This window comes from Phascolarctos cinereus, unplaced genomic scaffold (assembly GCF_003287225.1).
Source record: "Phascolarctos cinereus isolate Bilbo 61053 unplaced genomic scaffold, phaCin_HiC Scaffold_9;HRSCAF=440, whole genome shotgun sequence".
Classification (NCBI taxonomy): Eukaryota; Metazoa; Chordata; class Mammalia; order Diprotodontia; family Phascolarctidae; genus Phascolarctos; species Phascolarctos cinereus.
This window is the reverse complement of record NW_027556402.1, coordinates 197,375,837-197,396,944: the sequence shown is the minus strand read 5'-3', so window position 1 is coordinate 197,396,944 and position 21,108 is coordinate 197,375,837. Positions and strand designations below refer to the sequence as shown.

General features: G+C 35.7%; 1 protein-coding gene across 7 annotated transcripts in view; it reads left to right on the top strand.

The window, feature by feature from the left end:
- Positions 1-21,108, top strand: part of FAM193A (family with sequence similarity 193 member A) — a 218,901-nt gene that overhangs the window by 125,368 nt on the left and 72,425 nt on the right. For all 7 annotated transcript variants that reach the window (XM_020992199.2, XM_078148602.1, XM_020992198.2 and 4 more), the window contains 3 exons: positions 5,826-5,992; positions 6,973-7,140; positions 12,713-12,947. In XM_020992199.2, coding sequence (XP_020847858.1) covers positions 5,826-5,992; positions 6,973-7,140; positions 12,713-12,947 — 570 coding nt within the window. The remainder of the gene's footprint in view (positions 1-5,825; positions 5,993-6,972; positions 7,141-12,712; positions 12,948-21,108) is intronic.

Sequence of the window (21,108 nt, the reverse complement as noted above, 5' to 3'; positions counted from 1 at the left end):
ATTGCAATCTACTTTGTTTTACATTCTTTGCTATCTGAGAAAAATGCTACCATATATATTTTTGTGTCTATAAGAACTTTTTTCTATTTTACCACTGAGTGATTGTGAAACTTTGAATAAGTTGTATTTCCCTCTTATGTTCTCTTTTGTAAAATGCTTGAGAAAAGTATTTTACTCCCTTCCCTTATGGCTCTGTTAGGGTTAGATAAGTTTAAGTCTGTAAAGGGGCTTTGAAAGTGATCATGTGCTACATGAATGTAATAGGTACTTTGTAGGCAAATTCCCTTTTGTGATGGTCTATATAATGTAAAATGTCTTCCCAATTTTGAGATGTTCAATAAATATCAGTTATTTCACTTCTATTAATAATAACTAACATTAATGCTTTAAAGTTCACACAGCACTTTATGTATATATTTTCATTTAAGCTTCATGTGACCTGGTGAGGTAATTAGTATCAGTGTCATTACAGTCCTTGTTTTACAGATGAGAAAACTTAGGTTTGGGAAGGTTGGATGATTTGCCCATGGTTGAATTTGTATCCATGATTTCTTGACTCCATGCCTACATGTGCTCTGGTACTTCAAGTTGCCTCCCAGGGAAAAGGACTTTCTTTCAGGTAGCTAGCAACAGCTAAGCCTGTGGCTCAGATCTTGAGATCATAGAATTTAGAGCTGGAATCAAAATTAAAGATCCCCTCTCTCACACTATGTATGTGACTTTCGTATCCAGTTTGTACGACACACAAAATAAAGTTAAGAACAATACAGTGCTCATAAAGTAAAGGAAGAACTAAATAATTGGACAGATATGCTATGGTCATAAGTAGGTTGTGCCAATATTATCAGACCTAGACTTTATGGGAGGACATAGTGGTTGATTTCATAACTTCCCTTCCCCCTTTAGCAATCATTTCTTTCTGGAACATAGGCTGATCACTTAACAGTTCACTCCCTCTACTCACACACAGGTGACTTGTAAATCTTATGCACTTCTGCAATTGTGCACTACTGTTATTTTTTTTTATTTTTGGAAGAAACAACTTTAGGGGTAGCTAGGTGGCGCAGTGGATAGAGCCCCAGCCCTGAAGTCAGGAGTACCTGAGTTCAGATCCGGCCTCAGACCAAACACTTGATACACTTACTAGCTGTGTGACCCTGGGCAAGTCACTTAACCCCAATTGCCTTAAAAACAAAACAAAAAAAAACAACTTTAGAACTTGGACATCAAAATGAACAGTAATTGGATGGGAAGTTCTTAAATGAGACATTCTAAGTAGAGGATATCTGCATGAGTGCAAGAGAAGGGAGTTAGAAGGCTGTCATCGTGGTTAAACAGGAGTGAGACAATAGTTTCGTTACAGTTACAGGTTATAAAATTTAAAAAAGTCAATAGCATTTTCATATAGCAATTTTTAAAATCCAGGAGGAAAATCCCATTCAAAGTTAACAACAAAATTAATAAAATTAAGTGAATCCTCATGAAATGTTGAACTACATTTCATAGTTTATAATGTAAATATTTATTGTATAAATATTTATTAAATATCATCTCTGCCCCACTCTGAAGTTACAAAGAATAAAATGAAGAGGGCATTGCTCTCAAGATGTTTACATTCTCTCCCATAAGATAGCTTATTTTACATTACGTAATAAAATTTAGGTTATAATTGCAGTTATGCTCTATTATAAAAAGCAAAGGGAATCAAGTGTTTTTGGGGATGGCATATAATTTTTTCCAGTAGGATTATAAGTAATTCTATACCATTTTACTTCAACTGTGAATTTATTGCAAGATCATAAATAGGGATATTTATGTAAAAATATTTGAAGGTTATGTACATTTTCCCAAAGAGCCTCTTTTGAATCATTCTGCTTTGAAGCCCAACTGACAGTCAGAAACTGACAAAAATTTTGGCAGGGTTTGAGGGATGTATTGCTGATGGTAACAGTAGAAACTGGTGTTACGTGTAGAAGGATGATTGAATGGTATGATGACTAATGTTTACAGGTGGTCAGTACATTCACAAATGTTTTAGCATTATGACAGTTTTCACTTTACTAAATAACTTCTGATAGGAAGGGATTGTATAGAGAGCCAGCTAAGAGTCAAGAAGACCTTTCCAGTTCCTCTCCTTATTGACTTTGATCCTCAGAAAATCATTTGACCTCTCAGCACCCCAGGTGCCTCTCTTGAGATAATAAATTACAGTAGAGTTGCTGTTGTGCATCGGTGGTAAGAAAAGTTTGCTTAATTTGGAGTTCTGTACATCCTTAAAATCAGAGGTAGAAGCTAAAACAAAGCACAGTCTCAAAATCTCTTAAGGAAAGAAATTCAGATAATTAATACTCAAATAATGAGGATCCCCTGTGTATCTTGTTCCCACCCTTCTTTCCTTTTTCTTTCTTGTTTATTTTTATTTTGTGATTTTTTGAATAACAGATTGTTTCCTCCTATTTGTTTGCAAGCTTTTTTCATTGCATTTCTAGGTGAGTTAAGCTTAGAGTTCTTCTTTATTAGCCTGTGAATTCTGTTGATCTGTAGTCTTTCATATATTTCCAGTGCTTCTACATACTTTTGTTCAGGGTTTCTGAAGGCGTCACAAGTGGAAAAATTTTAAGAAACCCTGGTTTTGTTGAATGATTTCCAGAGACATGGTATTCAGACTTTCTGGTACTTGATTTTTTTTAGGGAAACCAATAATTTTCAGATTTTTGCTTTAGATGTAAACTTGAGCTCTTTTTGCGAAGTTTGTAGGGATTTGAAGGTTGTTCTTTTTTTGTCATTTCTTTATTTCACTTTGTTTTTTCTATCACTACTTTTGTTTTTGTTCTCTTCATATTTTCCTATACAAATCCACTAAGTTCATTGATATTCTGAAATCTTCTACATTGTTGATTTTCATTCCTCCTGAATTCTTCCTTAAGTAATGTTATTCCTAATCTTATATTGTTTCAGATCTCTTTGTCTTGCTAATGTGATTCTAAACAATTCTAGAGATTCTTGCCTTAAACGTAAAGATCATTCTCACTTCCGGAGTGTCATTATTGCAATCTTTTTTTTCCTACTTTCTTTATCCTGTTTATCTACAGTAATAGGGCCTTTTTGTGTTTGCCTGTTTCTTTTGTCTTAGTTTCAGATGTTTTCTTGTGAGAGTCCTCATTTACCCCTTTTATCTGGTTTTTCTTTTTCATTTGGCACATTTGATACTGTATTTAGGTAGTCTAGTTATTTATTCATAAGCACTCTCTTTTCTGTCTTGCCAGAAGTTCTGCTTCCTAAATGTCTCAGGTAATTTTAGGTCTTTTATATTCATTCCATGATTTGCAGGTATACTGAGCCTATAAGCTTTTGCCATAGTAGATAGTTTGTGATCATTAAATGTACTGTAGAATTCCCCAAATGCAATGCAACATAATTTCCTCCTCATTTCTGACTTACTTAATTCTCAGGGTTTCTTGTACTATGGACATTGAAATTTTTTTTGTATGAATGTTTAAGCCAATTTAATTCTCATTACTCTGAATTTCACTAAAGAGACTCTAGTGTTCTAGAACACTGTGATTTCTTCTGAGAAAAAAATAGTGTAGAGACTATGTCAGTAGAAAAATGTTTATTCATTTGGTCTTCATTTAAGACATTTTATATACCCCTTGGAAATACCTTTGTTGAGCTTAAATCTCCATATTTACCTTTGATGTTACTGATCCTTGTATGATTTGGATTAACACGTGAACAGTACCATGGCTGAGAAAGGCCATTTTAGCCATATATTTGGTTTGGTCTCTAATGAAAAGATTGGCACAATATAAATGAATTTCTGCAGCTATGCATCATTGTCCTCCTTGGGTCTTACATGTATGCTGTTCTAGGTTTATGAAGGAATATATATAACTGTACTGATTTGGGCCGTTACACAAATGTTACCTTATTTCATTTGGCCCTCACTACATAATTGTAATCTTTTTCCTGTAGGATAGTATTTTAGTGGAGGAAGTTATTGGTGGTAGGATTTTTTTTTTCTGTCTATAGCACTGTGGTTTTTACTTCCTTGAATATAGTTCTCTATAATGTAGGTTCCCAAAGTGGGCAGTACTGCCCCCTGGGAGGCACTGGAACAAGCCAGGGGGAGGGTAGTAATCTTGGGTGCAGTTGAGGGGCATTAAATAAAAATAAGGGGGCAGTGGAAGCATAAGGAAACAGGAGAAGAGAAGACAGTTTTGAAAAACTGTTCATACATGTTTCATCTGTTGTGTTAACAGAGTTAAAGTCGTAGTGATTACATTATTTTCCAAATAAACACACACAAAAGTGCAAGTTATAACCAATCAGTGGTCAAGTCTGACGACCGGTCTTAACAAGCAAGCGTTGGCAGGCAAGTATGTCACATGTTGTCGAGAAGTCCAGCATGCAACAGCAGGAATATGTGCATGTAATGACTTGTTTACAATGCAGTACTATCCAGTTACATGACCCAATATTGCATCATCAAAATTACAGTGCAGGAAAAAACCCTACAAATTTGCAATAAATTCTTAAAAACTGTTAAAGGGTTAAAGAAAGTAGCTTTCCAGAGGGGTGTTGAGTAATTTTATTTTAATAGGGGGCACTAAGCCAAATAAGTTTGAGAACCTCTCTTGAGTTTGATTTAAATGTTGGACATAGCAAATACTATTCCTGAATTTTATCACTAAATACATGGTTATAAATAATGATGAAAGCTCATCTTGTCTATTTTATAGCTGTTGTGTATTTTAATTATCTGTGAATTTAGGACGTGCACTTCAAGGTTGGACATTTTCATTATATGCAGTGGTTAGATAATTAGCCCTTGAAAAGTTCATTTCCATACATATAAAAAAGTTTTGCCTTTAAAAAAGTGTTGTCCACCAAACACAGGGGCTCCGAGGATGCTATATTTTCCAATTTGCAGGCTTTCAGGATGATTAAAAATATCATTTATGCATATTTTCACACAGATCACTCTCTACTAGTTGATGAGTTTGGGCAGAACACTGCCCTGAGGTATGCTGCCATTAGTTTCTGACATTAAATTAGCTTTAAGTTTGTTAGCTATTCCATTGGCTGGAGGCAATTTGGAACTCAATCCCTGCAAAGCATTCACAGAATTTACTATCCATTTCCCTGACATTTTGTCTGTAGTGAGAGGTCTGGGCACAGGTTTACTAATCCAAGGGTGTCTTAAGGCCTGAGCTGGTGTCAGGCGGGCATTATATGCTTTAAAATAGTTTGACTTTTGGTTACTTTGTAGTGTGCTTTTTGTCCCCATATAATTTGATGTCAGTTAACATCATCTAAAGTACCCATATGGTTGTAATCTTCAAGATTGCACTTTAGAAAACAAGAGATTATTATAAGTTTCTGGAATGAGGTTTGTAACGTTTTTGTAAATGAAGGTGAAAAAAATTGTGGAGGGTCTTTATGGTTGTGCTGTTCTAGAAATTCAAAAGCAACAAATAATTTTTGTGTCTAAGCATATCCTTAGATAATGACAGAGCATATGCTACATTTGTAATTTTATTTTGTTTTTCTAGTGAGGTAATTGGGGTTAAGTGACTTGCCCAGAGTCACACAGCTTATAAGTGTTATGTGTCTGAGGCTGGATTTGAACTCAGGTCCTCCTGACTCCATGACTGGTGCTCTATCCACTCTGCCACCTAGCTGCCCCCTCAATTGTTCTTTAAATAAAATTTTAAAAAATCTTAAAATATTATTTTCTTTTTAGTTATTGTGTTCTTTAGTAACTATAAAATGATTACTTTGATTTCTGAGTGTCTTGTATTTGTGTGTGTTTTTAAATTTAGAGCCAAGATTTCCTTTTGCACACCCCTCTTGGAAATAGTGGATCACAGCAAGAATCAGTAGGAGGAGGGAGAATTACTGTTGGGGCACAGACGGTACCCTCTGCAGATCTCAGTAATTCCACACCGTCAGATATAGCGTGTAATTGTGAGGCATGTAATGAACGAAGGTGAGAGACATTTGTCATTTTTCTTTGGTTGTTTATCACCTACAGAGTGGTTTCAGCTCAAAAAAAAGCTAAAATAAGCTCATGCATGATCCATCATTGGAAAATAAAATATCAGGTTGTTAGGTTCATAGGAAACCAACCATTTTCTGCCTCACCAAAATATCTGGTGGTGCCAATATTAAACATGTATTGGTGAACATAATAAATTGTGGATTTTGACGGCAATTTTTAAAATACTGTTGGCAAGTATTTATTTAGCTCTTACGATCTTCCTAATATTGAGTAATTAATTCAAGAAATATAAGACATAGTTTTTATAAAATATAGTTTTTCCCATGAAGAGTTTAAAAACTCAGCCCTTAATTGGTGCTGAAAATAATAAAAGTAGTGATCAGAGAATGATGAAGTCTTACAACAGGAGTGGGCCCCTGATAGAATTGTGCTTTATCCCATTCAAAATCTTTTACCATGCTTTTAGAAATTTCTTGGGATAGACGGTTTTATAACCTCTTAAAATAATTATTTTCATTTCCTTGTTCTTCGTTAACAAGTTCTTCCTAATGTCTAAGTAAAATCCTACTTGCTGACTTAAATTTCCTAATTTTATCCATCGTATCAGGAGAGAACTGTTCATCACTGGCCTTCTATTTTTAATAACTTTTCATGTATTCACATCAATTTGATTAAGCACTTGTTATGTATTAAATGCTTTCCCAAGTACTGTAGGTGTAAAGGCACAAATGTAGTGTTCTCTGTCCTTAACAATCTAATATGTAGACTCTTGATTTTCTTTTTTCCATAACCCAGAACTTTTTAAAGTTTCCTCTGTTGGGCCTCATGTGGCCTTATTGGGTCCAAGAGACAGAAAAAATTTTAATGAATTATATTTTCCCATTCCTGTCCTTCAGTATCATAATTTCTGGTAGTATGTTAGTCAATATGATATAATAAATGTTTCATGTGATTCTAATGTTTAACAGAGAAATTTCAGCAGAGACTGAACGAGAATCCCAGCAGCTTCAGAATTATTGGTCAGAAGTACGATATATGGTCCGATGTATATATCGTCAAGCTGGAACCCCTTTGGCAGATGACCAAGACCAATCTCTAGTTCCTGATAAAGAGGGCATGAAAGAGCTCGTGGATAGGTATGTATTCTTCCCCCCACCCTCCTTTTTTTTTTTGTCCCACAAAACAAGCTGTTGTCTTAATGGCTTCTATCATCCTTTCTTATACCTAAATAAACTAATTCATGTGGTATTCAGCCTAAGTACCTCTTATCTCCATTAGTACTCCATTCTTTTTTTTCCCCAATTTTTTTTAAATTTATTTTTAGTTCTCAACATTCACTTCCACAAACTTTTGAACATTTTCTCCCCCTCTTCTTCCCCCTTCTCCTAGACAGTGTGCAATCTGATATAGACTTTACATATACATTTATATTAAACATATTTGTACATTAGTCATGTTATAAAGAAGAATTAGAACCAATGGGAAGAACCATGAGAAAGAAGAAACAAAACAACAAAAAGGCATATAGTATGCTTTAATGTGTATTCAGACTCCATAGTTCTTTCTCTGGGTGTGGATAGCATTTTCCATCATGAGTCTTTTGGACTTACATTGCTGAGAAGAGACAAGTCTATGAAAGTTAATCATTTCACAGTGTGGCTGTTACTTTGTACAGTGTTCTCCTTGTTCTGCTCACTTCCCTCAGCATCAGTTCATATAAGTCTTTTCAGGTTTTTCTGAAGTCTGCCTGCTCATCATTTCATAAAGCACAGTAGTATTCCATTACATTCGTCTACCACAACTTGTTCAGAGCCATTCCCCAATTGATGGGTATCCTCTCAATTTCCAATTCTTGGCCACCACAAAAAGACCTGCCATAAATATTTTTGTACATGTACACTCCATTTTTGGTGGGCATTTATTATTAATAGTCCATTTTACATAGTGTCTTACACGTAATAAGTGTTCTGTACTTGTATCAGTCTTGGACATTTATTATTTTGAAAAAATTTCAGTGCTATGCCAAAAGTCTTAGACACAAACCCAGCTGAGGTATATATATATGCACAGTTTTGTTTTGTTTAAACCAAAAATATCCATATGTAGTCTTTTACACATATAAGTACATATATAGGTAGATTGAATTTTGAATAGATATGACTATTTTGAATTTGTATTTATTCTGAGTAAACACTTTCTTGGGAGACAAGCCGGAAGGTAAGGAGCTCTAACAGTTGAGTTAGTTATGATAAATGATTTGCAAAACTACGAGTTCTGTATAAATGTGAGCTGCTGTTATCATCTTTCACTTATTATCTTCTTAAAAACTACCATTTTTATTGTTTTGTTATGTCTAGAGTTAGGCAACTAGGAGAAAAAGAGGTAAAGATAGCTATCATGGCTTACCTCTCTGCCTCCAAAATTTTTTTCTCTTATAAACAATTATAGTTCCTTCATTCAGTCTTCATGTGGCACAAATTGTAATTTAGAAGAGGAAAAAAAGTTTTGTAGAGATAAAAGTGAAGCATAATAGCTGTCTTGAAATACTATTAGGTAAAAGAGGGATTTGGTATTTTCTGCTTTCCTTGATAGGACAGAACTAAGAGCAATTGTTAGAAGTGGCAAAGAGGGAAATTTAGACTAGAAGTAAGAAAAACTTGCCAAGTATTACAGCTGTTAAAAAGTGGAATGGGCTTCTTGGAAGTGAGTTTAGTTTCATTTCATCCTTTGATTAAAAGCCTGGATGACCACTTGTTAGAATGTTGTAGATAGAGGGAATTCTCATTTAGGTACTAAATGGTTGGACTAAATCTGTAAGTGGTTTTCTGATTAGTGCATGTTGTCTTCCTCTTTGGTCTAAGAACTTGATACATATCAGCTTTTGATCAGCACATGAAAAGCTAACAATTAGCAGTAACCTACAATAGGAACATTTTGTTCCATATGAGAAGGATCTTGTGAACTTCTATTTGAAGAAAATACATTTATGAAATTGCAACTATAGCTTCATACTTTTCTAATACAGAATCTCTTTTTGTGTTGGTGATAATAATGGTGATAATAATAAATTAGCAATATATAGTGCTTGAAAGTCTGCAAAGCATTTTACAAATATCTTGTTTTATCTCCACAACTCTGAGAGGTAGATATTATTATTATCATCCCCATTTTGCCTATAAGCCAAATGACTTGGTCAGGGTCAAAAACCTAGTGAGGGTCTGAGGCAGGATTTGAACTCCAGTCTTAACAAATCCAAGTTTGCTACTTTTATCCACTATGCAACCTAGCATGAAGAATAGTTTTTATTAAAATAGATAATAACATAGAGGCAGAAATAATATTAGGTAATAGAACCTTTAATAAATAATATTTCAGATTATCATTATTATTATTAGGAATAGAGGACATGCAAATAACTAAGCAAATATATGATACATGTCGAATAAAGGAAAGCTGAAGGCTAGGAAAGGCTTCCTGTGGAAGAAACCAGGAGTCTATCAACTTGGACTCTAGAATGAAGATAAACAGAAGAGTTTATATTTTATTCTGTAGGTGATTAGAGGGTTACTAGAGTTCACTGAATAGGGGAATAACTTGTTCTAGTCTGTGCTTAAGGAAAATCGCTTTGGCAGCTCTGTAGGGGTTAAATTTAAAGAGGAGAGGAACTTGACATACAGAGACCATTTATGAGGCAACAGGTGATGAGTACCTAAATTAAGGTTGTAGCTGTTTGAATAGTGATAGGGGAACAAATGAGAGGTATTGTAGAGGTAGACGACAAGATTGGATGACTAATTGCTTATGGGGCATAAGAGTGAATGAACAGTTGGGGACAATACTCATGTTATGAATGTAGGAAATTGGAAGGCTTGTAGTATCCTAAATAGAAGTAGGGGATTTGGGGAGGGGAGTAGGTTTTTGGGAGAAAATACTGAATTGTTTTGAACATGGTTCATTTAAAATTCCTATGAAAGATGCACTTTGAATTAGCCAGTGGAAATTTGGAGATGGGACCAGGTCTGGACATCAAGATCTGGGAGTTATCTGTGTAGAAATAATGCCATATAAGCTGAAAAAGTCACCAAAAGAGACAATATAGAGAGAAGAAAAGATAGCTAGGTGGCACAGTGGATAGAGCGCCAGACTTGAAGTCTAGACGACTCATCTTCCTAAGTTCAAATCTTACCTCAGATATTTACAAGCCATGTGATCCTGGGCAAGTCACTTAACTCTGTCAAAAGTCATCATTTCTGTCAGTTTGAAAACAGTGAGGGATAAAGGGATTAGAGACATATCTAATAAAGTTTAATACAAGAAAATGGAAACCACTTGGCATTACGCATAGATGCATACTTAAGTATTTGAATATACTTTCAGAAAATCTACTTCCTGGATTCTCTCCATTCTATCCAAACTATCTTTTCACTGAAATCACAATGTCTTCATGTTTTAGTTGGGAATTTCACAGTTTTTTGTGGCTTAAGCATTTGTCACCTAACAGCCAACTGTTTCATGTTGTGCCTTTCCACACTAACTAGGCCGGTCGGTTTTTGCTTATACTTGAAGCCTTTGTGGCTTTCTAAGAACTACCATGAACTTAAGGCCCAGATAGTATTATATTTGACACCCTAGAGTCACCACCTTGCAAATATGAGACTTTGGAGTGAGAATCAAGTAAAGGACATGTATGTTATTATTTTGCTACATGCTTGAGAACTGCTTCCTCCAACGCCTACACAGCCTTTTCATTTTTTATGTGCTGTGCTTTGGGGCTTTGTTAGAGTCAGCATTTCACCTTTCTCCTTTCAGTGTAGACATCCAGGGGGTTGTGGTTAGAAATGTTACATACACTGTCAGATGCAGGTGTTATGTCAGTAGATTTTGCTTAACTGTATTTCCTTTGTTATCAGAGAAGTTAATGAGCATTTATTGAGCATTTATTAAGCATTTATTGTGTACCAAGTGCTAAGCTAAGTATTGGGGATACAAAGGAAGTTTAAAAAAATAGTCTGTGACCATAAGGAAAATACATTCCAATGAGGGAGGTAACATGTAGGTACATACAAAAGGAGATTGCAGGTATTATGAAAAGAGAAGTGTTAGCATCTAGAAGGCCCCTTGTAGAAGGTGGTCTTTGAATGGAGAGTTGAAGGAAATTGGAGAAACTAAGGGCTGGAGATGAGAGAGAAAAGCAATCTAGGCATGGGAGTTTATGAAGGGGTAGGGAGACAGCCAACACTAAGGCAGGGAAATGTCAAATGAATGTAATGTTTGAGGAGCTGCCTGAAGGGAAGTAAAATGTAAAAAAGATTGGAGAAGGAGAAAGAGACAGGTTATGGAAAGATCAAGTCTTCTTCCATTCCCCCATCCCCCACTCCTAACCAAGAAAAGGATAACAGAAAAAGACAGGATATGGGCCACTTGAGTATGTCGTGGCAGGAATATTTGAGTATTATTTAGACTAGATGGCCTCTAAAGTATTTTCCAGCTCAGATTCTGTGATTCATCTTCTTCATCTTACACTCACTTTCCCTATGACTTTCTAGATCTATATGTTCCGCTCCCCTATGTGTTTTCTTTACTATTAGAATGTAAGCTCCATGAGGACAGGGGCTATCTTTGTTTTTCTCTTTTCATAGTACATAGTGCAGGGTACATAATTTGTGCTTTTTCAGTCATTTATTCTTTCTCTTTCATAATGAGGCATTTTCAAAGGGCCATTACATCATTACTTGACTATAAGTGATTGTATCAATTGCAAAGAGGCAAATACATACTTAATATAAAGCAAAATTTCTCATCTCTTAAACTTATTCAAAAGGGAATGGGCTAACTGAAAAGGTATTAGGTTCCTGTTTGCCTGAAGTGCTCATTTAATTAGGTTCTTAATAGTTAGAGTGCTAGGTCTATAGTCAGAAGACTTGAGTTTAAATCTGGCCTCAGACTTGCCTTGTGATCCTAGGCAAGTCACTTAACTTCTGTTTGTCTCAGTTTCCACATCTATGAAATGGGGATAATAATAGTGCCTACTTCTCAGGGTTGTTATGGCAATCAAATGAGATAATATTTGTAAAAGCACTTAGCGTAATGTCTAGCACATGTGCTCTGTAAATACTTATTCATTTCCCTTCCTCACTCTCTTTTCCCGCTGACCTTTTACAGGTTATGTTCTGCTTTGTCTAAATGTGTCCTAAGTATTCATGTGAAAAGTTGGTATATATGTAATCTCAGTTTGTTATTAACTATTTTGATGCTTAAATTCTGTACAACAGTCTGCTTTTAAAGTTGATAAGTGTCCTGCATGAGAATATGCTTTACTTTAAACATCTTATAAGTGTCAATAACCCTGGTAAGTTCCAGAATGTGGCAAACTTAGTATATTGAATTGGAAGTGGTGGACCTGCATTCAAGTGTGACATTTATTACCCCTGAACAGTTTCCTTATTTGTATAAAGGGAACAAGAATATCTTATTCTTCTGCCTTCCTCATGTATTTATTGGGAGGAAAACATTTTGTAAGAACTATATAAATGTGAGTTATTGTTGTAATAGCATTATTGTTGTTAAAAAATATAGAGAAATCTTAAAGGTATATATGATCATTAATTAAACATTTGGGAAAAGTGGTTGATTATACTATTTCAGTTGTTAGCTAAGTTTAATCACATTAATTAGTTAACCACAGTTTTTATATATATGTATTTTTAGGCTTTGTGAAAGAGATCCCTATCAGCTATACCAGCGATTGGAACAACAAGCAAGAGAATATGTGCTGGAAATGAAAGTTCGACTCCTCAGACATTTGTCTCTGGGATCTAAAGTTAAAGCAACATCAACAATACAAGGCCCACCACAGGCACATCAATTCATCTCACTTCTCCTTGAGGAATATAGTGCACTCTGTCAGGCAGCACGCACAATCAGCTCTTTCCTTGTCACTCTGGTAAGACTGAAAAAATTAATTAGTAATTAAAAAAACAACTGTGGACGTTTTTCATATTTTCTTGCAGCAGCATTTCCTTGCTACTTTCAAACTTGATAGGGAGAAAAAATCTCTATGTGTACATTCATGCACAGTACTTAAACCAGTTTCTTTCAAATAGGCAAGAGTGTATATTCATTTTGGCCAGTGTTTTGAGTCCCCATCCCCAATCCTGTTTTGTTTTTTCCTTTGAATTTTAGTATTACTTCTGAAATTTGCTTGATAGAAGAGATCAAGGGTGAGTGTTCAAGTAATTTTTGATAAAAGTGGATTTTTGGTTGCCAGATGGGTCTTAAGACACATAGTTAAAGCATGATGAGTGTATGAAATAGGACGAAATTTATTTGGGATTGGTCAACATATATTGGTTACCACTTAATTGGAAGACACAGATGTTTCTCTGACTAAAGGCTTATAAATTGAAAATCTAGTTTATTAAAATAGGAAAATGGAACACTTATTCTTCTCTCAGATTCAGTCAAAATAAGTATTTCTTTGTTTGAAATCCATATTTTAACCAGTGTGAAGTTTTAAAGGCAGTCCAGTCATACCTATGAATTTGCCAGGACAAAATAGGGAATAGACCTGGATATCTGCCCCATAGTGGTCCCCTTGTACCTATAGTGTTTACATCTCTAACTACTGTGTACTCAACCTTCCTTCTTGTTTTTCCGGTTTTTGACACCAACTACTTCTGTCCTAGGTTTCCCCAATCAAAAATTGACAAAATTGAGGACATCTAGGACCCTCACACACATACACACACACAGAGGTAATGCTTTGAAGATTGCCTCTAAAGTTTCATAACACTGGTTGGAAAAGTGTTCCAAGGCAGAGGTCACCAACCTCAAATCCTGACTTTGTTACTTACTACCTGCATGCTGTGTTATACAAGTCACTTAATGTCTCTGGGCATTAGTTTAATTAGTTTCCTCACCTATAAAATGAAGGGATTTGGACTACGTGATCTTTAAGGTCCTTCCAGATGTAAATATGTGCTCTGAGCACAATCTGACCAACTTTAAATTTTATATAAGACCTGAGAAGATCTTCAAAGTCCCTACCTTGACTTAACCATCTCTGTTCTATGATGGCAGTTAAGCTGTCATGGTGCAGAAAGCTGGACTGATTCCAGAGTTGGAGATGAATGGCTATATTATATTTAGCCTTATCCTCACCCTTTGTTTTTCCCTTGCCCCTATCTCAAACTACCACCCCTGATATTAACAAGGGAAGAGTGTCAATTAAGTAAGTGAATTTCAACTTATTTTGAAAGTATTTTATTTCAGAAACATGAACAAAAAATTTTGGCAGTTTTAACATAGAATTTATGTAGTTCTACTAAGTTAACATTTATTAGCTCTTTCTCCTCACAAGCAGGAGCAACTGAGTTTCACGAACACTTATTTTAAAGTATTTTATGTCAGATAACTAATAATTTCCTTGAGCTTCTTAAAATACTCTAAGAAGTTTTTGTAGTTTGTTGCCAAAGGGTTTAAAAAAAAACTTGTGCAATTGCCTAAAATATAATTATTTCATAAAAATGAGTAAATCTGTATTTAAGTATGTCTACATAGATGTCATACAATTGAGAGATTAAATAAATGTTATATAAAATTCTTAATCTTTATAGTCTTCCAGACTCTGTAGTACTGAAGTATGTTTATGATCACAGCCAGCAGTTAACCTGTAAAGGGTAGAGTTGGTGTTATGGTTTTATTTTGTCATTTCAGTTACCTTGATGTCACTTAACCTCCCCTCAAAATGTCCTGCCTGTCTGAGAAATCCATATTTATCAGAGGAGGCCTTAGAGACATAGAGCATGAAAGAGAAAAAAAGCATTTTTGTTTTTATTAGTTGAATTCAAACATTTTTCTCCCCAGAGAAATATAATTAATAAACCCTTTAATAGTAAAAACATTTTCATTACTCTTCTGATATAGATAAAATTACATTACTGTGGCAGTGATACTAGCTTATTCTATGCCCTGTAACAAGTCACTTACCCTCTCTGGTTCTCTCATCAAATTTAAGAAGAGATGGTTAGAAACCTCTAAGAATCATGATTATATCACATAATTAGAGGATAAATGACAGCAGTTTATAAATTATACATATGTGGCTAAATATTTCTTTGTCTAGTCATAGGTAGCAAAATATTTCTTGATCTCAGTAAACAGATCATAATAGTATTTGTGTTATTATAACATATGATCTGATGAAGCAGACACCTCTGCCTGTGTGTCCCACCCTCCAACTCAACATTTCTCAAACCAAATTTATTATTTTTACTCCAAAACCTGCTCATTTTCTTGACCTACCTTTTTGTTAGTGGTACCACTATTCACCTAGTCACGCATTTGAAACCTTAAAGTTATATTTGACTCCTGCCTTTCCACCCACCTCTCAAAGCAAATCACTTACTACTTTTATTTCAACCTCAGAAATATTTCATAGATCTTGTATTTATTTCCACCATTGCCACCTCAGTCTAGCTCCTTATTGCTAGATGCATAAACTCTTGCTATAACCTTCTTATAGGTATTTTCTTTTCCTCTCTTATCTCTCCCCAGTTTGTACCTCACAACACTGATATAATAATGTTTTTCGTGTCCTTTTTCTGTTCTAAGATCTTTTGTTGAGTCCTTCATTATTCATTTCCTAGAGAAGGTAAAACTCTTTTGTATGGCATCCCATTCCGTCACAATTTGGTACCACTCTTCCTTTCTATTCAGATATCTATATCCATTATTCTCCTTCCATGTACTCTATATTCAACCTACGTTGAACTGTTTGGCAGCGCTCAAACAAGCCCTACCCTCAACACTTATGGAGTTATTTTAAAATCCAACTCAAAGGCACTTCCTATTCCTTTTGGAACAGAATGACATGAATCAAGTAATGGGATTGAGAATTCTTAAGGTGCCTTTGGGAAATAGAAAATAGTTAAATTTATTGTATTACATTGTAAGAGGTAAGTCAGAGCAACAGAACTGAGTTGAAATTGAGCCTTTCACAGATCTTCCTTCTTGCCACCCAGTAGCAGTTTTCTTCATTTCCTTTCACTCTCTTGTACTTAAAACATCCTACATGCCTAAACTGTCAAACTGTTTACCTGAACCAGCAACATCCATATAGGCATTGAGAGAGATAGTGTTGGTTGGAGCTGGGGAAAATACTACACTAACATTTTGTCCATAATGAGTTCTAAGTACTTCTTTTCTTTTGCTAATTCACTAAATAGAGGTTGGACTTTTAACTTCCTGTACTCACACCAGGGAATTTATTTCTAGCTGTACAGTTGTTCAGAAATAAACCTCATGATATGGATAAATGGGTTGTTTTTTATTCCTTCTGAGGTTTAATTTCGTCTGTTAAAAGTTAACTTGAAAATGTCTAAGTTAGCTTCGGTATCCTCTGATGTCTTGATTGTTTTGAGCAAGTTTCCCTAGATGTCTTTTTGAGGTCCTTCTGACTCTCAATCTCTGATACTATGAACAGCCTACCTGAAAATTTAAGCTTTTTCTACATTAGAAAATGAAGAAATTAATACATAAGAAATTAATCTTTGTCTTCATTGGGGGTGTTTGTATCATGGACCCCTTTGGTATTCTGATGAATTCCTCAGAATTTTGTTTTAAATGAATAAAATAAAATACATAGGATTACAAGGGAAACTAATTACGTTGACATACAGTTATCAAAATTTTTTTTTAAACATTCTCAGGTGCCAGGTTAAGAACCTGTGCTCTATCTACCCCTGTACACCTTCCTAATTTCCCATTGCAGCATGAGCATCATTGCTAGTCTCTTTGGAAGTAATTTGTAAAATGAGAATAATAAAACTTATTCTGTATACTTCATAGGGTTGTCGTAAAGAAAGAATTTAAGAGGAATATTTTTGCCTGTTCTTCCTCTGTCTTCTTTTTGGTCCTCTTATCTAGTCTATCACCATATCATTTATCTACTAGTTCTTCCTCTGAAACATCTTTCTTTTTTTTTCCTTTTTGCTCCTTTTTTATAGCCGCCAACCTAGCCTGCTATCACCTTACCTCTCAGCAACCCTATTAGCTGGCCTCACTGCCTGCATGCTGCACTTCAGATTAGTCACAGACTTGGATAGAACCTCAGGGGCCATCTAGTCTGGTCCAGACTCGTACAGTACAGTAATGTCTACAGCATTCCTCTTTTATGTAGTAGCCCTTTTATTCAGTAGCCCTGCATTGAAAACAGCTATTGAGTCCTGCAACATCTCCAGATTCCATCAGTTCTGTCTCTGGGAATAGATAACATTTTTCATACATAATAAGTCTTTCAGAGTTTCATTGGATCGCTGTATTGCTGAGAATAGTTAAGTCATCCAAAGTTGATTGTCTTTCAGTGTTGTTATGGTATACAGTATTCTCCTGGTTCTACTCATTTCACTTTAGCACCTTCATCCTCAAGAAATCACCTCAAAGCCTGTCTCCTAGAGTGAAATACAATTAATTACCCTTTTACTCACAATTTATGCAAGCCCGTATCTCCCACAATTGTATCTGACAACATTAGTTTCACTTCTCCTTCCTTCTTTAAACTTATTTTCTGATAAAACGTTCCCATATAAAAAGTATTTGAAGCACACCTTTTTTGACAGAGGGTATGGGAGCCAAGATTTTCCTCTGACCATGTAGATCTGTATCTGCTTTACATCCTACTGTTACAGCTTAACCTGGGGTACTGAGAAGGTAGTAGCTTGCCCAGGACTACATAGCCAGTATTTGTCAGGGGTAGAACTCAACCCAGGCCTTGCCAAAGAGAAAATCTTTTATCCTTAGGCAGGAGGGAGCAACTGAAGATTTTAGAGCCATGAAGTGTTACGATTGGTTTCAAGCATTATATATGTCAGGTGGATTAGAAAGGTACCAGTCAGAGGCTATTTTATTAGCCCAGATACAGTATTGAAAACAACATTCTCCCTAGATCAGAGGACCTTTGTTCAGATGCTCTCTCTCTCTCTCTTACTACCTATGTGGCCTTGGGCAAGTCATTTAATGCCTGGGTATTAATTTCATTATCTTTACAGTGAGAGGTTAGACTAACTGGCCTCTGAAATCCCTTGTGGATCTAGATCTATTAACCTGTGAGTTAGGGTGATGGTATTGTGAGTTGCATGGAGGTAATGGATGCAAGATGTTTTCAAGGTAAAATCAACAAGATTTTCAACTTTACTGCATGTGGGGACTGAAAAAGAGGGGACAGTCAAATATGACTTAAATGTTTCAAGCCTAAATAACTGGGAAGATGTTGATAACAGTAATTTTATAATGTAAAAGTTGAAAGAAGCAACTGATTTGTGGAAGAAGATGATAAATTCAATTTTGGACATTTGAATTTAGGGGTTGGTAGGAAATTTGGGTAAAAGTGTTTAATAGGCAATTAGAAATGCCAGAGAGTAATGCAAAGGAGGGGTGTGTGTGTCTGTGTGTGTAAGGGGTGTATATAAACACCTACCCACCCTGTAAAAGGTACCCAAGAAAGAGAATAGGGTCGATTACAGAGGCTTGGGAGGAATAGCTACATTATCTAGGTATGAGAAGAAAGATAAACCAGGAAAGAAGACTGAGTGGAGTGGTTAGAAATGTAGTATATGAAGCAGGCCCTGTGGTACATTAGAAAATGTTGCTACATTTAGACTCAGAGGACCTGGCTTTGAATCTCAGTTCTGCCACTGTCAACTGTGTGACATTGGGCAAATCAGTTTCCAGCTCTGGGCCTCAGATTCCTCATCTATGAAATGAGATAGCTTAAAGTTTGCAGAGCACTTCCTATGCATTGTTTCGTTTGACCTTCACAATTCTGTGAGGTTGGTGCTATATTATCTCCATTTTATAGATGGGGAAACTGAGGTTGAGAGTGGTTAAATGAACTTGCCTAGGATCCCACAGTTAATGTCTTATTCAGGATTTGAATTCGGTTTTTCCTGACTCCCAAATTCACTATCTAGTTGCCTACTACAGCTAGCATTTATACAGCACCCTGATATTTACAATGCACTATGCAAATCGCATCTCCTCAGATCCTCCTAACAGTCCTTTGAGATGGGGCCTGTTAACTCCATTTGGCAGAGGAGGAAGCCGGGGTAGAAAGAAGTTACATGACGTGGTTAGGATCACACAGCCAGGAAGTGCCTGAAGCAGAATTCAAACACTCATCCTCCCAACTCCCACTATGCTACCCAGTAGCTCACTAGGTGAGCTTTACAAAAGTCTTTTCACCACTGCTCTTGTGATCCTTTGATCTGGGTCACAGATGCCAAAGGCAGAAAGGGCATCAGGACAGGGAGAATATGGTCAGCAGTGTGAAATGCTACAAAAGTGTCAAGGGAGATAAAAAATGAGAAGAGACCTCTAGATGATTTGGCAATTTAGATATCATTGATGATTTTACAGAAGGTAGTTTAGTAACTAGAGTAGTGAGAACTGAAGAGTAATAAGAAAATTGAAACAGCAAGTACAGATTATTCTTTGTAGCAGTTTAGCAATGAAGCCTAGGAGAGAAAGGGCAGTAGTTTGAGTTGGGGAAAAGATCAGGGAAGGTTTTTGGTTTTCTTGTTTGGAGGACATGAGAGACCTGGGCATGTTTGTGGGTAGAAGGCAGGGCCTGGCAGTTTAGGCACTCAGCCTTTGTTTCAAGTGAAGGAGATTTACCTGAGGTGGTAACCTCTTCTGATTGTGGGTAGCTCTAATAGGAAGCTTTTCCTTACATCAGGCACAAATTTGCTTTCTAAATTTCTTTAGTCAATCATTTCTTTACTCCATTGTCTCTGTGTTCCTAATTTACATCATATTGATTAGAGCTTATATAGATGTTAATTTGTAAGTATTATCGTGTCTGACAACTCTCTAGTTACACTGCACAGTCTTCAAGGGCCAGAAGTGTGCTTTCCATTTTCTGTTTCAAATCAAAAAGATGTTGTCTTGTAATGGAAAGAGTACTGTACTTGAACCTCAGAAGGATCAAGGTGCTTGCTCTGATGTGTAACACATCCACACCAGTCAACTCCCTTTGTCGTAATTTATATCATATTCAGTTCTACAAAGATTTGATTGTGTTTGTGTGTGTGTGTGTGTGTGTGTGTGTGTATGTGTTTTCTTCAGAATATTAACACACTTACTATTGCATTTAATAAGTAGCCAAGATAACTTTAAAGCTGTTAGTTACTGGTGAGAGTTTAAGTATTAAGGAAAGTTATTTTGTAGAAGAATACTTGATTCATTCCAGCCCCAATATTTTGGAATTTATGATGGCTTAGAAAAAAGTAAACTTAAATTACATAGAAGAAAGTATACATACATACATACATACATACATACATACATACATACATACATAATGTTCCAACCTATACTTGCCAAAGAATACCAAACAAGTGCTCTTCCTGCCTGTTTTTGATTCACTAGTGGAAGGGAACTCTGCAAATCCTGAGAACGTCCACTGAGCTAGTGGATAACATTATTAGGAGGCTTCCCTTATATTAAGTCTTTATTGCTTCTTTGCAACTTCTGCCCATTACTGATTGCTCAGGGAACCAAGTAGAGCAAATCGTAATCTGTCTTCCACTTGACAGCCCTTCAGATATTTGGAGACAGCTACCACGTCCCCTTCAGGTTTTCTTTTCTCCCCCATAAACATCTCCATTTTTTCCATTCCTCATATGGAATGGTCTTAAGGCTATTCGCTGTCCTGGTTATTCTTTAGTTTATTCTAGTGACTGGGATGTTAATACTCTGTTTCAAGAGAAATAAAGTTACAAAAATTTTGAGAGAGAAAAATATTAGTTCAGTTTTGGACATAGAGAGTTTGATGTCATCTAGATGTCTTAAAATTAATATTCTTGGAGAGCAGGTCTGACCCTATCAGACCACTAGTGACTTCCTATTATTGCCTCTAGGATAAAATATAAATTCTTCTTTGGCATTTAAAGCTATTCATAACCTGATCCCAACCTAACTTTCCAGCCTTGTTGATATTACTCCCTTTCTCACACTCTGTGTTCCAACTAAACTTGCCTTCTTTCTTTTTCTTATACATGAGACCATCTTGCATCTCCCTTTCTATTGGTTATCCCTCGTATCAGAAA